This window comes from Bombina bombina, chromosome 7 (genome assembly GCF_027579735.1).
Source record: "Bombina bombina isolate aBomBom1 chromosome 7, aBomBom1.pri, whole genome shotgun sequence".
Taxonomy (NCBI): domain Eukaryota; kingdom Metazoa; phylum Chordata; class Amphibia; order Anura; family Bombinatoridae; genus Bombina; species Bombina bombina.
This window is the reverse complement of record NC_069505.1, coordinates 9252659-9271569: the sequence shown is the minus strand read 5'-3', so window position 1 is coordinate 9271569 and position 18911 is coordinate 9252659. Positions and strand designations below refer to the sequence as shown.

The 18911-nt window shown below is 44.0% G+C and overlaps 1 protein-coding gene across 1 annotated transcript in view; it reads right to left on the bottom strand.

Annotated features, from left to right (window-relative positions):
- The window catches only part of LOC128635706 (atlastin-3), a 248373-nt gene that overhangs the window by 107486 nt on the left and 121976 nt on the right, over positions 1 to 18911 (bottom strand). Inside the window, exon 5 of the mRNA XM_053688832.1 lies at positions 8078 to 8128. Coding sequence (XP_053544807.1) covers positions 8078 to 8128 — 51 coding nt within the window. The remainder of the gene's footprint in view (positions 1 to 8077; positions 8129 to 18911) is intronic.

Sequence of the window (18911 nt, the reverse complement as noted above, 5' to 3'; positions counted from 1 at the left end):
CAGATAATCCTTTTTCCAATCCTTCTTGAAGGAAGGATAGAATCCTAGGAATCTTAACCTTGTCCCAAGGGAATCCTTTAGATTCACACCAACAGATATATTTTTTCCAAATCTTGTGGTAAATCTTTCGAGTTACAGGCTTTCTGGCCTGAACAAGAGTATCGATAACAGAATCTGAGAATCCTCGCTTCGATAAAATCAAGCGTTCAATCTCCAAGCAGTCAGCTGGAGTGAAACCAGATTCGGATGTTCGAACGGACCCTGAACAAGAAGGTCTCGTCTCAAAGGTAGCTTCCAAGGTGGAGCCGATGACATATTCACCAGATCTGCATACCAAGTCCTGCGTGGCCACGCAGGAGCTATCAAGATCACCGACGCCCTCTCCTGATTGATCCTGGCTACCAGCCTGGGGATGAGAGGAAACGGCGGGAACACATAAGCTAGTTTGAAGGTCCAAGGTGCTACTAGTGCATCCACTAGAGCCGCCTTGGGATCCCTGGATCTGGACCCGTAGCAAGGAACTTTGAAGTTCTGACGAGAGGCCATTAGATCCATGTCTGGAATGCCCCACAGCTGAGTGACTTGGGCAAAGATTTCCGGATGGAGTTCCCACTCCCCCGGATGCAATGTCTGACGACTCAGAAAATCCGCTTCCCAATTTTCCACTCCTGGGATGTGGATAGCAGACAGGTGGCAGGAGTGAGACTCCGCCCATAGAATGATTTTGGTCACTTCTTCCATCGCTAGGGAACTCCTTGTTCCCCCCTGATGGTTGATGTACGCAACAGTCGTCATGTTGTCTGATTGAAACCGTATGAACTTGGTCCTCGCTAGCTGAGGCCAAGCCTTGAGAGCATTGAATATCGCTCTCAGTTCCAGAATATTTATCGGTAGAAGAGATTCTTCCCGAGACCAAAGACCCTGAGCTTTCAGGGATCCCCAGACCGCGCCCCAGCCCATCAGACTGGCGTCGGTCGTGACAATGACCCACTCTGGTCTGCGGAATGTCATCCCTTGTGACAGGTTGTTCAGGGACAGCCACCAACGGAGTGAGTCTCTGGTCCTCTGATTTACTTGTATCTTTGGAGACAAGTCTGTATAGTCCCCATTCCACTGACTGAGCATGCACAGTTGTAATGGTCTCAGATGAATGCGCGCAAAAGGAACTATGTCCATTGCCGCTACCATCAACCCGATCACTTCCATGCACTGAGCTATGGAAGGAAGAGGAACGGAATGAAGTATCCGACAAGAGTCTAGAAGTTTTGTTTTTCTGGCCTCTGTTAGAAAAATCCTCATTTCTAAGGAGTCTATAATTGTTCCCAAGAAGGGAACCCTTGTTGACGGGGATAGAGAACTCTTTTCCACGTTCACTTTCCAGCCGTGAGATCTGAGAAAGGCCAGGACGATGTCCGTGTGAGCCTTTGCTTGAGGAAGGGACGACGCTTGAATCAGAATGTCGTCCAGGTAAGGTACTACTGCAATGCCCCTTGGTCTTAGCACCGCTAGAAGGGACCCTAGTACCTTTGTGAAAATCCTTGGAGCAGTGGCTAATCCGAAAGGAAGCGCCACGAACTGGTAATGTTTGTCCAGGAATGCAAACCTTAGGAACAGATGATGTTCCTTGTGGATAGGAATATGTAGATACGCATCCTTTAAATCCACCGTGGTCATGAATTGACCTTCCTGGATGGAAGGAAGAATAGTTCGAATGGTTTCCATCTTGAACGATGGAACCTTGAGAAACTTGTTTAAGATCTTGAGATCTAAGATTGGTCTGAACGTTCCCTCTTTTTTGGGAACTATGAACAGATTGGAGTAGAACCCCATCCCTTGTTCTCTTAATGGAACAGGATGAATCACTCCCATCTTTAACAGGTCTTCTACACAATGTAAGAACGCCTGTCTTTTTATGTGGTCTGAAGACAACTGAGACCTGTGGAACCTCCCCCTTGGGGGAAGTCCCTTGAATTCCAGAAGATAACCCTGGGAGACTATTTCTAGCGCCCAAGGATCCAGAACATCTCTTGCCCAAGCCTGAGCGAAGAGAGAGAGTCTGCCCCCCACCAGATCCGGTCCCGGATCGGGGGCCAATATTTCATGCTGTCTTGGTAGCAGTGGCAGGTTTCTTGGCCTGCTTTCCCTTGTTCCAGCCTTGCATTGGTCTCCAAGCTGGCTTGGCTTGAGAAGTATTACCCTCTTGCTTAGAGGACGTAGCACTTTGGGCTGGTCCGTTTTTACGAAAGGGACGAAAATTAGGTCTATTTTTTGCCTTGAAAGGCCGATCCTGAGGAAGGGCGTGGCCCTTACCCCCAGTGATATCAGAGATAATCTCTTTCAAGTCAGGGCCAAACAGCGTTTTCCCCTTGAAAGGAATGTTTAGTAGCTTGTTCTTGGAAGACGCATCAGCCGACCAAGATTTCAACCAAAGCGCTCTGCGCGCCACAATAGCAAACCCAGAATTCTTAGCCGCTAACCTAGCCAATTGCAAAGTGGCGTCTAGGGTGAAAGAATTAGCCAATTTGAGAGCATTGATTCTGTCCATAATCTCCTCATAAGGAGGAGAATCACTATCGAGCGCCTTTATCAGTTCATCAAACCAGAAACATGCGGCTGTAGTGACAGGGACAATGCATGAAATTGGTTGTAGAAGGTAACCCTGCTGAACAAACATCTTTTTAAGCAAACCTTCTAATTTTTTATCCATAGGATCCTTGAAAGCACAACTATCCTCTATGGGTATAGTGGTGCGTTTGTTTAAAGTAGAAACCGCTCCCTCGACCTTGGGGACTGTCTGCCATAAGTCCTTTCTGGGGTCGACCATAGGAAACAATTTTTTAAATATGGGGGGAGGGACGAAAGGAATACCGGGCCTTTCCCATTCTTTATTAACAATGTCCGCCACCCGCTTGGGTATAGGAAAAGCTTCTGGGAGCCCCGGCACCTCTAGGAACTTGTCCATTTTACATAGTTTCTCTGGGATGACCAACTTTTCACAATCATCCAGAGTGGATAATACCTCCTTAAGCAAAATGCGGAGATGTTCCAACTTAAATTTAAATGCAATCACATCAGGTTCAGCCTGTTGAGAAATGTTCCCTGAATCAGTAATTTCTCCCTCAGACAAAACCTCCCTGGCCCCCTCAGATTGGGTTAGGGGCCCTTCAGAGATATTAATATCAGCGTCGTCATGCTCTTCAGTAACTAGAACAGAGCAGCCACGCTTACGCTGACAAGGGTTCATTTTGGCTAAAATGTTTTTGACAGAATTATCCATTACAGCCGTTAATTGTTGCATAGCAAGGAGTATTGGCGCGCTAGATGTACTAGGGGCCTCCTGAGTGGGCAAGACTCGTGTAGACGAAGGAGGGAATGATGCAGTACCATGCTTACTCCCCTCACTTGAGGAATCATCTTGGGCATCATTGTCATTATCACATAAATCACATTTATTTAAATGAATAGGAATTCTGGCTTCCCCACATTCAGAACACAGTCTATCTGGTAGTTCAGACATGTTAAACAGGCATAAACTTGATAAGAAAGTACAAAAAACGTTTTAAAATAAAACCGTTACTGTCACTTTAAATTTTAAACTGAACACACTTTATTACTGCAATTGCGAAAAAACATGAAGGAATTGTTCAAAATTCACCAAATTTTCACCACAGTGTCTTAAAGCCTTAAAAGTATTGCACACCAAATTTGGAAGCTTTAACCCTTAAAATAACGGAACCGGAGCCGTTTTAAAACTTTAACCCCTTTACAGTCCCTGGTATCTGCTTTGCTGAGACCCAACCAAACCCAAAGGGGAATACGATACCAAATGACGCCTTCAGAAAGACTTTTCTAAGTATCAGAGCTCCTCTCACATGCAACTGCATGCCATGCCTCTCAAAAACAAGTGCGCCACACCGGCGCGAAAATGAGGCTCTGCTTATGCTTTGGGAAAGCCCCTAAGAAATAAGGTGTCTAATACAGTGCCTGCCGATATTATTATATCAAAATACCCAGATAAAATGATTCCTCAAGGCTAAATATGTTTAATAATGAATCGATTTAGCCCAGAAAAGTCTACAGTCTTAATAAGCCCTTGTGAAGCCCTTATTTACGATCGTAATAAACATGGCTTACCGGATCCCATAGGGAAAATGACAGCTTCCAGCATTACATCGTCTTGTTAGAATGTGTCATACCTCAAGCAGCAAGAGACTGCACACTGTTCCCCCAACTGAAGTTAATTGCTCTCAACAGTCCTGTGTGGAACAGCCATGGATTTTAGTTACGGTTGCTAAAATCATTTTCCTCATACAAACAGAAATCTTCATCTCTTTTCTGTTTCTGAGTAAATAGTACATACCAGCACTATTTCAAAATAACAAACTCTTGATTGAATAATAAAAACTACAGTTAAACACTAAAAAACTCTAAGCCATCTCCGTGGAGATGTTGCCTGTACAACGGCAAAGAGAATGACTGGGGTAGGCGGAGCCTAGGAGGGATCATGTGACCAGCTTTGCTGGGCTCTTTGCCATTTCCTGTTGGGGAAGAGAATATCCCACAAGTAAGGATGACGCCGTGGACCGGACACACCTATGTTGGAGAAATGACAATGACAATCCAACACCCCCTCCACAGCACCAACGAAGGCCTAAAGGGGAATTGAAGGACAGAACCCGAAGAAGAAATCTAGCTTCGTATAGAGAATGAGTGGATTAATTGCATTGCAGACATTGTAACTGTCACACCCATGTCAAGGATTGAAACCAAGATTCATGGTTCGCAGCTTGTTGCCTCCCTGAGAACAGCTTGTTGCTTCCTTTAACAGCTGTAAGGCAAAGAGCCTTCCTTTCGGAAAGACCAAAGCGCAAACAAGGATCTAACTTGGCGCCACACTAGACCTCAGCCTAAGTCCACCGCTGACTGATGGAAAACGGAAGAAGCAATCCCAAAAAGTCTATTAGCCGATGCTGGTAAAACCAGAATACCAAGACTCGGGAGCCACCGTAATGCCATGTTGAACAAGAATGGTGAAATGGTCAACTAGCGACAGCAGCTGGATTTGAACCCTCCACCTTCGAAGATGCACAGCCGCAAAGATAACCATCAGGTTACACTGGACTGCTTTAGTCAGATAAGACATCCTAGTAAAGAGAACCTATGGTTCTCTCTGAGCAAAGATGAGTAATAGAATCCAAGGTCACCTAGTCCAGGAGGGCAGAATGAAAAACTCATCCCGCCCTCTAGGACCTCCAAACCCATATGATCCAGCATCCAGAAACATCCAGAAAACCTAGGACGACAGGTCCTGTCTGGCCTCCATGATAGATCGACCTGCTCTGCTGGACCATAATAACTCGAAAGAGCTCGTCTCTAGAGTAGAATAAAAAACAGACTGAACAATTACCCAAAACAGGACCTGCCCGTCATCAAGGGTATGATGCCTCTGTTGTAAACCAAAAATAAATGTCATAAATTCGAGCAGTGCTAGGAAAACTGAGATAAACAAATAAAGAAAATAAGATCTATGAAATCGAGGGAAACATCACCCCTAACAAAGGCCTAGAGCTTCCACGGTAGCCAATAGTCACGACCAACAAAGTTGATCAAAACATAAACAACCCAAGTGACAAACCTCCAAAAGAGAGGAAACACAAGAATCCCAAGCGCTTAAAATAAAAAACTATCCGAAACGGATTTGAAAAGAAATCAGTTAAATGCACACATAAGAATTCAAAAGGGAGTGTAAACAGAACAGGTCCTGCCTGAGAGTAACACAGACCCCCCTATAGAGCTCAGGACTGGGATTTTATAACTATATAGTTACAGACGATAAAGAAGAGGATCAAACCCCTTCTATACGTCTAAGCAAGATCGTTATCTGATAGAGGGGACTGAGAGTCGCCTTTCGCATCAGGACTGGGAACCTCTAACATCCCCAAAATCTCTCTCAGAAGTAAACGCAGGTGTGCCAATCTAAGTCTAAATGCCAAATCCTCTGAAGTCGGTGGAATCAAAACAGGCAATTCCGACCTCGGAGGTTCTACCGCTGAAGCCTGAGGGAACCGAAGCCTCAGAGGGAACTGAACCCTCCCCCCCATAACTGATCTGGTACAGTCGCCATTTTACACGATGGCCCATGTGAAAGAGAGCACGGACTAACCGCTCGCTTCCGCGTAGGAGGAAGAGGCAAACTCGCTAAAGCCATAGAGATGGCCATGCGAAAACGCGCAGTAACCTCTGGCGGAAAAAAGTCTCTGTCAGACGAAGGAGTAATGGTACTTAGGGGAACTGCTTGTGTAGTATAAGATTCCAGGGGACGTACCTCACGGGACGAGGAATCCGCAGAGGTAGACGGCTCAGTGGTCTCTAACATCTCAACATCGTTTGAAGAGAACACCCTATTGCGGCATACGGAACATAATTGAGCAGGCTGGTTTACCCGGTCCTCCTCACAACATACACAGGTAACAAAATCTGTATCAGAGGAATCCTCTATATCAGAATCCTCCATAATCTTAATTAAGAGAGTTTAGACAAAAACACAACTGGCACCGCTAACCCCCAATGGCTGGGGCACTCTCCCCCTCCTATGACCCAGACAGGTAGAGAATTAGCTCTTCTCCGCAGCCACTTTGTCAGGAATCGGAAATGGGAAACAAGACGTGACTACGCCTAGTCACATGGTACCACATGCAGGACCACCCCTGCTAAGTAAAAACGCGCCAGCTTAATAAAACTGTGCAGCACTATAACCTGTATGTTCCGTAATAGCCTAAGAGCCTAAAATGTCTCTGTACAAATACGCAGTCAAAATCACATAACAAACATGATTAAAATGACCCCACTGTTTAATAAACTCCCTCGGTAGATATTAACCCTTGATTCCTTAATGATAAAGGAGTCCCACTGAGACCCTGTCTTACATGTGTGAGTAAAATGAAACGATTTTACCGGAATCCAATCCGTGGAACAGCAACACGGTTCTTCAAGTTTGACAGATAGTAGCAGAGCCTCTGACATGGACTTGAGTGAAGAAATCAGGCAGCAAAACTTGTCAACGCCGATTGCTTATAGGAGCTGTTAATCTGAGTCTGGATGGTTTCGCAGAAAGACTCTCCCTGCATCTCCAGACTCTTTCATACATGCTCTCACTGAGAGGCTGACAAGACTACTTAAAACTCCAGTTCCATCCCGAAGGGCAGATACCCCTCGTAAGGAACTACTCCGAAAAATTTTGACACTTCTCTGCCAACCTCCTTTGACGAAAGGCAAAGAATGACTGGGGGATGAGGGAAGTGGGAGGAGTATTTAAGCCTTAGGCTGGGGTGTCTATGCCTCCTCCTGGTGGCCAGGTTCTGTATTCCAACAAGTAATGAATGCAGCTGTGCAGAAGGAAAGGAAAAAAAAAAGAAAAGAAACCCTACCCCTCCTTCACTGCTCCAGCCATGTTCTCGGAAGGACCTCACTTTGTACCAGATAACAAAATGCATTACAAGTGGCGCTATTAATTGTAACTGTAGCACTATAGGGTAAGGTTATTATTATAAGGTTTCTAATTTCTTTTAAGAACCTAGAGAAGGGGGAGCCTTATTTGCTTTCCAGATTGCTAAAATAAGATTTCTTCCTAGTAGTATAACTGTTTATCAGTTTGTAATTTCTTTGTCTATCTGGTATGCATAAAAAGAAGATAGTTTTTGGGTCAATACAAAAGTCTCTATCTACAGTCCTATTGAGCCAGTAATTACATTTTATTCCAGAATGATCTGGCCTTCAGATAGAACCAGAAACAATGAGTAACATCAGCCAATGTCTTATTGCATCTGGAACAATTTGAGATATTACTTACAGCCCATGTGTCTAATTGTGCTGGTGTTATGTAGGTCCTATTTATTATCTTACATTGTGATTCTCTCCAAGATTCTATAGAAGAGGATCTATTCGCTATTTCACAACCTTGCAAATTTACTTTGAATTACATTTCTCTATTTTATTAATTTTTACACTTTGTAATGCGTTCTATGGGTGCAGATCACTCTATTAAGATGCCCCTACACCTCAGTCTGGATATTTTTACCTGCAACTGCTGAAGATCATCTTCTTGAATATTCTGAGACAGGTTATAGATCTACATGGAGAAAATAGAAAAGTTTCAGAATATGCATCAGATCTGCAAGATAAAAAGAATTTATATGATACAGAAAAACAAAATGTATGCTTACCTGATAAATTTCTTTCTTTCTGGATATGGCGAGTCCACGGCGTCCTCAATTACTGTCGGGAATAACACTCCTGGCCAGCAGGTGGAGGAAAAGAGCACCACAGCAAAAGTTGTTAAGTATCCCTCCCCTTCCCACAATCCCCAGTCATTAGACCGAAGGAAAATGGAGAAAAAGAGAAACACAAGGTGTATAGGTGCCTGAGGTTTAGTCAAAAAAAGCTGTCTTTAAAATACAGGGTGGGGCCGTGCACTCACCATATACGGAAAGAAAGAAATTTATCATCAGGTAAGCATAAATTTTGTTTTCTTTCCTAAGATATGGTGAGTCCACGGCATTCCTCAATTACTGTTGGGAACCAATACCCAAGCTGAAGAACATGGAGGACTAGGGAGGGACAAGAAAGGCAGACCTAAAAAGAAGGCACCACTGCTTGAAGAATCTTTCTCCCAAAAGAAGCCTCAGCCGAGGTAAAAGTATCGAATTTATAAAATTTGGAAAAAGTGTGGAGAGGACCAAGTTACAGCCTTGCAAATCTGTTCAACACAAGCTTCATTTTTGAAAGCCCAAGAAGAAGAAACAGCCCTAGTGGAATGAGCTGTGATTCTCTCAGGAGGCTGCTGACCAGCAATCTCATAAGCCAAACGAACAATACTTCTCAACCAGAGGGAAAGAGAAGTAGCCGTAGCTTTCTGACCTTTACGTTTCCCAGAAAAACAAACAAGCAATGCAGAAGACTGGCGAAGATCCTTAGTCGGCTGCAAATAGAATTTAAGAGCAAGCACAACATCTAGATTATGCAACAAACGTTCCTTATGAGAGGAAGGATTAGGACAGAGAGAAGGAACACCATTTTCCTGATTAATATTTCTATCCGAAACAACCTTAGGAAGAAAACCAAACTTGGTACCAAGATCTGCCTTATATGCATGAAATATGAGATAAGGTGAATCGCACTGCAAAGCTGAGAGTTCCGAAACTCTCTGAGCAGAAGAAATAGCAATAAGAAACAGAACCTTCCAAGATAACAACTTAATATCTATGGAATGCATTGGCTCAAACTGAGTCTGTTGCAAAACTTTAAGAACAAGGTTAAGGCTCAAAAGGAGGAGCAACAGACTTAAACACAGGCCTGATTATGACCAAGGCCTGACAAAAAGATTGCACATCTGGCATGTCTGCCAGACACATGTGCAGAAAAATAGATAAAGCTGAAATCTGACCCTTCAAAGTACTGACAGACAAACCTTTCTCCAGACCTTCCTGGAAAAAAAGATAAAATTCTTGGAATCCTGACTCTGCTCCAAGAGTAGCCCTTGGATTCACACCAATAAAGATATTTACGCCATATCTTATGGTAAATTTTCCTAGTAACAGGCTTACAAGCCTGAATCAAGGTCTCAATGACCGACTCAGAAAAACCACGCTTAGACAGAATTAAGCGTTCAATCTCCAAGCAGTCAGCTTCAGAGAAACAATATTTGGATGAAGGAAGGAACACTGAAGTAGAAGGTCCTTCCTCAGGGGTAGTCTCCACGGAGGCAGAGACGACATTTCAACTAGGTCTGCATACCAGATCCTGCGAGGCCACACCAGAGCTATTAGAATCACTGGCGCTCTCTCCTGCTTGATACGAGCAATGACTCATGGAAGGAGAGGAAATGGAGGAAATAGGTATGCCATCCTGAAGTTCCAAGGAACTGCCAGAGCATCTATCAGGAAGGTCTGAGGATCCCTTGACCTTGAACCGTACTTTGGAAGCTTGGCGTTCTGTCGAGACGCCATCAGATCCAACGCCGGTACCCACTACTTGATGGTTAATCTAGAGTACACCTCCGGATGGAGTTCCCACTCCCCGGGATGAAAAGTTTGTCTGCTTAGGAAATCCGCTTCCCAGTTGTCCACTCCTGGAATGTGCATGGCAGAAAGACAGCAATTGTGAGCTTCCACCCACTGAATGATCCGAGCCACCTCCTTCATGGCTAAGGAACTCCGAGTTCCTCCCTGGTGGTTGATGTAAGCCATTGAGGCTATGTTGTCTGACTGGAACCTGATAAACTGGGCTAAAGCCAGCTGAGGCCAGGCCATCAAGTCATTGAACATCGCTCTCAACTCCAATATGTTTATGGGGAGAGCAGATTGCTCCTGAGACCAAAGTCCCTGCGCCTTCAACGAGTTTTAGTCTGCTCCCCAGCCCATCAGACTGGCGTCCATGGTCACAATCACCCATGAGGGTCTTCGAAAGCATGTCCCCCGAGACAGATGTTCCCAAGACAGCCACCAAGGAAAAGAGAGTCCCTTGTCGACTGATATAGAGCTATCTTCTGAGACAGATCAGCATAATTCCTGTTCCATTGATTGAGCATGCATAACTGTAGAGCTCTCAAATGGAATCGAGCAAAAGGAATTATGTCCATGGAAGCCAACATCAGACCAATTACCTCCATACATTGGCCACTGATGGCCGTACAGCAGACTGTAGAGATAGGCAAGAGTAAAGAATCTTGGCTTTTCTGACTTCCGTCAGAAATATTTTCATTGATAGGGAACCTATAATTGTTCCTAGTAAGATGACCCTTGTAGCCGGAACAAGGGAACTCTTTTCCAAATTCACCTTCTATCCGTAAGTGCGAAGAAAAGACAACAAGATCTCTGTGTGAGATTTTGCAGGTTGAAAAGATGGCGCCTGAACCAGAATGCCGTCCAGATAAGCCGCCACTGCAATTCCCCAAAACACTGCCAAAAGAGCACCCAGGACCTTTGAGAAAATTCTGGGAGTTGTGGCGAGGCCAAATGGAAGAGCCACAAACTGAAAGTGTTTATCTCAGAAATTTGTGATGATCCCTGTGAATGGTTACATGGAGGTACGCATCCTTCAGGTCTATGGTCGTCATGAACTGACCCTCTTGCACTAAAGGAAGAATGGAACGTATAGTCTCCATCTTGAAAGACAGCACTCTGAGAAACTTGTTGAGAAACTTTAGATCTAGAATGGGTCTGAAAGTTCCCTCTTTTTTGGGAACCACAAACAGATTGGAATAGAACCCTAATCCCTGAACTGTAACTATTACTCCCATAAGGGAAAGATCCTGAACACATTTCAAGAACGCCTCTCTTTATTTGGTCTACAGATAATCATGAGTGGTGAAACCTGCCCTTGGGGAGAAAGTCTTGAATTCTAATTTGTAACCCTGGGATACTATGTCTATGGCCAACGGATCCGGAACATCTCGTATCCATGCTTGATGAAACAGAGAGAGTCTGCCCCCCACTTGATCCAGTCCCGGATCGGGGGCAAACCCTTCATGCTAACTTGGATTCAGCTGCGGGCTTCTTAGATTGCTTCCCCTTGTTCCAAGACTGACTGGGTTTCCAAGAAGGCTTGGACTGTTCCTGCTTGGTAGAAGAGGTAGAAGACTTACCTCTGAAGTTACAAAAGAAACGAAAATTACTCTGACGTCCTTTCGTCCTATTCTTCTTATCTTGTGATCCTTTACTACCCGTGATATCAGAGATAATTTCTGCCAAACACAGCCCAAACAAGGTCTTACCCTTGTAAGGAAATGCCAGAAGTTTAGACTTAGAGGAAACATCTGCTGACCAAGATTTCAGCCATAATTCTCTACGTGCCAAAATCGCGAAACCAGATATTTTGGCTCCCAAAGTAAATACGATTGATAAGTAGGACTTAATATAACCTCCTCTTTAATTTGTCATATAAATTATGAGATAAATCAATGCCCAAACTTCTTATATGTAATTGAGGCTTTATGACCTAGAAACAGGATACCTCTACACCTCAGCGATTCACTGAGGTGCCTACCTGCCCCCTCTGCACTCCGGAATCAAAATCCGACTGAAGACTGAAAAACGGAGCCTGTAGTGTCTTCTAACACCTCTGTGTCAACAGAGGCTTGACGAAAAAAACACTTCCGCTCAAAGCTACGCCACTATAGGAAAAGCGCGCGCTTTAGGGAAAAATACCGCCTCAGAGAAAGATCTGCCTCCTTCTACTAAGACAAAGGTGGTCCCGGCGGCCATAAAAAACCCATAATTTATGCTTACCTGATAAATGTATTTCTCTTGTGATGTATCGAGTCCAAGGATTCATCCTTACTTGTGGGATATTCTCCTTCCCTACAAGTGGCAGAGAGAGCACCCACAGCAGAGCTGTCTATATAGCTCCCCCCTTAGCTCCACCCCCCCAGTCATTCAACCGAAGGCTAGGAAGAAAAAGGAGAAACCATAGGGTGCAGTGGTGACTGAAAGTTTAAAAATAAAAATATATATGCCTGTCTTAAACAAACAGGGCGGGCCGTGGACTCGATACATCACAAGAAAAATAAATTTATCAGGTAAGCATAAATGATGTTTTCTCTTGTAAGATGTATCGAGTCCACGGACACGGATGAAGGGAGGGACAAGACAGGGACCTTAAACGGAAGGCACCACTGCTTGTAGAACCTTTCTCCCAAAAATAGCCTCCGAAGAAGCAAGAGTATCAAATTTGTAAAATTTGGAAAAAGTATGAAGCGAAGACCAAGTAGCCGCATTACAAATCTGTTCAACAGAAGCCTCATTTTTAAAAGCCCATGTGGAAGCCACAGCTCTAGTAGAATGAGCAGTAATTCTTTCAGGAGGCTGCTGTCCAGCAGTCTCATAGGTCAAACGGATGATGCTTTTCAGCCAAAAGGAAAGAGAGGTAGCCGTAGCCTTGTGGCCTCTCCGCTTACCAGAATAAACAACAAACAATGAATATGTTTGACGGAAATCTTTGGTTGCTTGTAAGTAGAACTTTAAAGCTCAAACCACATCAAGATTGTGCAACAGACGTTCCTTCTTTGATGAAGGATTAGGACACAGAGAAGGAACAACAATCTCTTGATTGATATTCTTATTAGAAACAACCTTAGGAAGAAAACCAGGTTTCGTACGCAAAACCACCTTATCTGCATGGAAAATAAGATAAGGGGAATCACACTGTAAAGCAGATAGCTCAGAAACTCTTCGAGCCGAAGAGATAGCAACTAAGAACAAAACTTTCCAAGATAGAAGCTTAATATCTATGGAATGCATAGGTTCAAACGGAAGCCCTTGAAGAACTCTAAGGACTAAGTTTAGGCTCCAAGGCGGAGCAGCAGGCTTAAATACAGGCTTAATTCTGACCAAAGCCTGACTAAAAGTTTGAACGTCTGGGACATCTGCCAGACGTTTGAGTAGTAGAATAGACAAAGCAGATATTTGTCCTTTTAGAGAACTAGCTGATAATCCCTTCTCCAAACCCTCTTGAAGAAAAGACATTATTCTAGGAATCCTAATCTTACTCCACAAGTAACCTTTGGATTCACACCAATAAAACAGAATTTATGCTTACCTGATAAATTACTTTCTCTTGGTGTATCCAGTCCACAGATTCATCCTTTACTTGTGGGATATTCTCCTTCCCTACAGGAAGTGGCAAAGAGAGCACACAGCAGAGCTGTCCATATAGCTCCCCCTCTAGCTCCACCCCCCAGTCATTCGACCAAAGGTTAGGAAGAAAAAGGAGAAACCATAAGGTGCAGTGGTGACTGTAGTTTAAACAAAAATTTTTACCTGACTTAAATGCCATGGCGGGCCGTGGACTGGATACACCGCAAGAGAAAGTAATTTATCAGGTAAGCATAAATTCTGTTTTCTCTTGCAAGGTGTATCCAGTCCACGGATTCATCCTTTACTTGTGGGATACCAATACCAAAGCTTTAGGACACGGATGAAGGGAGGGAACAAGACAGGTACCTTAAACGGAAGGCACCACTGCTTGCAAAACCTCTCTCCCAAAAATAGCCTCCGAAGAAGCAAAAGTATCGAATTTGTAAAATTTGGAAAAAGTATGCAGTGAAGACCAAGTCGCTGCCTTACAAATCTGTTCAACAGAAGCCTCATTTTTGAAAGCCCATGTGGAAGCCACTGCTCTCGTAGAATGAGCAGTAATTGTTTCGGGAGGCTGCTGGCCAGCAGTCTCATAGGCCAAACGGATGATGCTTTTCAGCCAAAAGGAAAGAGAGGTAGCAGTCGCTTTCTGACCTCTCCTCTTACCAGAATAGATAACAAACAAGGAAGATGTTTGTCTGAAATCCTTAGTTGCTTGTAAATAGAACTTTAAAGCACAAACTACATCAAGATTGTGTAACAGACGTTCCTTCTTCGAAGAAGGATTAGGACACAGAGAAGGAACAACTATTTCCTGGTTAATATTCTTGTTAGAAACAACTTTAGGAAGAAAACCAGGCTTGGTACGCAAAACTACCTTATCTGCATGGAACACCAGGTAAGGTGAATCACACTGTAAGGCAGATAATTCTGAAACTCTTCGAGCAGAAGAGATAGCTACCAAAAACAAAACTTTCCAAGATAACAACTTAATGTCTATGGAATGTAAAGGTTCAAACGGAACCCCTTGAAGAACTGAAAGAACTAGATTTAGACTCCATGGCGGAGCTACAGGTTTATAGACAGGCTTGATTCTGACTAAATGGTTATATAAGTATAGGGAGAGAGATTAGCAATGTGATGTCAATTAAGTCCCCAATAGTTTTGTATCATATCTTGCAGGGAAGAAGAGTATATCAACCCTGTGTAGAGAGAATCAATCTCTTATATATTGTAAAGGCAGGGGGGTGCTCAATATCCTAAAATAAATGTAGGAAAAATAAAGAGAGAAATGGATATATCAGAGCACACAATGTAGCCACAAATTAAAGTACTGTATAGTGTATATGTGAGCTGGCTTGGAGCGAGCCAGGTATAATAAAATATAACTTTTAATAATGTATGTTAAAATAAAGATGGTGGAAAGTTCCACATATGACGTGCAGAGTTAAAAGCAATTAAAAGGAAGGTTGAATGCTGAAATGCCCTGGTAACCACCTATTATGTGAGTTAATGATAGAGTCTGGCAAGGAGGCACTACAAAATGCTCGCGGATTTCACAAAAACTAAGCTATAAAGAGGATTGACCTCACACAACAATATATATCTGTCTAGTGCAATACTGGAGCAGTGTCAAACCTTGCCAGATTCCCAATCTATATTATGTCAATTAGTATGGAGATTAGAAAAACTATCCGTGTTACGATACTGAGCTAATAGTGAGTGTAGCCCATATCACATACCGGACACACATAAACCCAGTAAAAGGTAACTATATATAACTCCTATTAGATACTAGTACTCAAATTGACCCACAAAGGCAAATAGTTAAAGCATTCTAAGAGAGCGCCTGATGCGCATTTCGCCACGCTAGTGGCTTTATCAAATAAAGCCTTTGATAAAGCCACTAGCGTGGCGAAATGCGCATCAGGCGCTCTCTTAGAATGCTTTAACTATTTGCCTTTGTGGGTCAATTTGAGTACTAGTATCTAATAGGAGTTATATATAGTTACCTTTTACTGGGTTTATGTGTGTCCGGTATGTGATATGGGCTACACTCACTATTAGCTCAGTATCGTAACACGGATAGTTTTTCTAATCTCCATACTAATTGACATAATATAGATTGGGACTCTGGCAAGGTTTGACACTGCTCCAGTATTGCACTAGACAGATATATATTGTTGTGTGAGGTCAATCCTCTTTATAGCTTAGTTTTTGTGCAATCCGCAAGCATTTTGTAGTGCCTCCTTGCCAGACTCTATCATTAACTCACATAATAGGTGGTTACCAGGGCATTTCAGCATTCAACCTTCCTTTTAATTGCTTTTAACTCTGCACTTCATATGTGGAACTTTCCACCATCTTTATTTTAACATACATTATTAAAAGTTATATTTTATTATACCTGGCTCGCTCCAAGCCAGCTCACATATACACTATACAGTACTTTAATTTGTGGCTACATTGTGTGCTCTGATATATCCATTTCTCTCTTTATTTTTCCTTGATTCTGACTAAAGCCTGAGCAAACGCTTGAACGTCTGGTACCTCTGCCAGACGCTTGTGTAAAAGAATAGACAGAGCAGATATCTGTCCCTTTAAGGAACTAGCTGACAATCCTTTCTCCAATCCTTCTTGGAGGAAAGACAATATCCTGGGAATCCTAATCTTACTCCATGAATAACCCTTGGATTCACACCAACCCAGATATTTCCGCCATATCATAGGGTAGATTTTCCTGGTGACAGGCTTTCTAGCCTGAATCAGAGTATCTATAACTGACTCAGAGAAACCACGCTTTGATAGAATTAAGCGTTCAATCTCCAAACAGTCAGACGTAGAAAAACTAGATTTGGATGCTTGAACGGACCCTGTATTAGAAGATCCTGCCTCATTGGCAGTGTCCATGGTGGGACAGATGACATGTCCACTAGGTCTGCATACCAAGTCCTGCGTGGCCACGCAGGCGCTATCAGAATCACTGAAGCCTTCTCCTGCTTGATTCTGGCGACCAGACGAGGGAGAAGGGAAACGGTGGAAAAACATAAGCCAGATTGAAGGACCAAGGCGCTGCTAGAGCATCTATCAATACCGCCTTGGGGTCCCGGGACCTGGACCCGTAGAGAGGAAGTTTGGTGTTCTGACGGGACGCCATCAGATCCAACTCTGGAGTGCCCCATAGCTGAGTCAGCTGGGCAAACACCTCCGGGTGGAGTTCCCACTCCCCCGGGTGAAAAGTCTGACGACTTAGGAAATCCGCCTCACAGTTGTCTACTCCTGGGATTTGAATTGCTGAGAGCTGGCAGGAGTGATCCTCCGCCCACTTTATTATTTTGGTTACTTCCGTCATCGCTAGGGAACTCTTTGTTCCTCCCTGATGATTGACGTAAGCTACAGTCGTGATGTTGTCCGACTGAAATCTGATGAATTTGGCCGCAGCTAGTTGAGGCCATGCCTGAAGAGCGTTGAATATCGCCCTCAGTTCCAGAATGTTTATCGGGAGAAGATTTTCTTCCCGAGACCATAAGCCCTGAGCTTTCAGGGAGTCCCAGACCGCACCCCAGCCTAACAGACTGGCGTCGGTCGTTACAATGATCCACTCTGGTCTGCGGAAACATATTCCCTGAGACAGGTGATCCTGAGACAACCACCATAGAAGAGAATCTCTGGTCTCCTGGTCCAACTGAATTTGAGGAGACAAATCTGCATAATCCCCATTCCACTGTTTGAGCATGCATAGTTGCAGTGGTCTGAGGTGTATCCGAGCAAAAGGGACTATGTCCATTGCCGCTACCATTAATCCGATTGTCTCCATGCACTGAGCCACAGATGGCCGGGGAATGGAATGAAGAACTCGGCAAGTAGTTAAGAGTTTTAATTTTCTGACCTCCGTCAGAAATATTTTCATTTCTACCGAGTCTATTAGAGTCCCTAGGAAGGGAACCCTTGTGAGAGGGGAAAGAGAACTCTTTTTGATGTTCACCTTCCACCCGTGAGACCTCAGAAAGGCCAATACAATCTCCGTGTGAGACTTGGCTCTTTGGAAAGACGGCGCCTGAATTAAGATGTCGTCTAGGTAAGGCGCCACTGCTATGCCCCGCGGTCTTAGAACCGCCAGGAGGGACCCTAGCACCTTTGTGAAAATTATGGGAGCAGTGGCTAAGCCGAAAGGAAGAGCCACAAACTGGTAATGCTTGTCCAGAAAGGCGAACCTGAGAAACTGGCGATGATCTTTGTGGATAGGAATGTGTAGGTATGCATCCTTTAGATCCACGGTAGTCATATATTGACCTTCCTGGATCATTGGTAAGATTGTCCGAATGGTCTCCATTTTGAATGATGGGACTCTGAGGAATCTGTTTAGAATTTTTAGATCCAGGATGGGTCTGAAAGTTCCCTCTTTTTTGGGAACCACAAACAGGTTTGAGTAAAAACCCAGCCCTTGTTCCACAATTGGAACTGGGTGGATCACTCCCATTGTATGTAGATCTTCTACACAGCGTAAAAACGCCTCTTTCTTTGTCTTATCTGTAGACAGACGAGAAATGTGGAACCTCCCCCTTGGAGGAGAACCCTTGAATTCTAGAAGATATCCCTGTGATACAATATCTAACGCCCAAGGATCGTGTACATCTCTTGCCCAAGCCTGAGCGAAGAGAGAGAGTCTGCCCCCTACTAGATCCGGTCCCGGATCGGGGGCTACCCCTTCATGCTGTCTTGTTGGCAGCTGCAGGCTTCTTGGCCTGTTTACCCTTATTACAGCCCTGGTAAGGTTTCCAGGTTGCCTTGGGCTGTAAAGCCTTACCCTCTTGCTTTGCAGCCGGAGAGGATGAAGCGGGGCCGTTCCGGAAATTACGAAAGGAACGAAAATTAGCTTTGTTCTTTGTCTTAAAGGACTTGTCCTGAGGGAGAGCATGGCCTTTTCCCCCGGTGATTTCTGAAATAATCTCTTTCAAGTCAGGCCCGAAGAGGGTCTTTCCTTTGAAAGGGATGTTCAAAAGCTTGGATTTAGACAACACATCGGCCGACCAGGACTTTAGCCATAGCGCCCTGCGCGCCAAAATGGCGAAACTTGAATTTTTTGCAGCTAACTTAGCTATTTGGAAAGCGGCGTCAGTGATAAAAGAATTAGCTAGCTTTAGAGCCTTAATTCTATCCATAATTTCCTCATATGAGGTCTCCGTCTGGAGCGAGTCTTCCAGTGCCTCAAACCAGAAAGCAGCTGCAGTAGTTACAGCAATAATGCAGGCAAAAGGCTGGAGAAGAAAACCTTGTTGA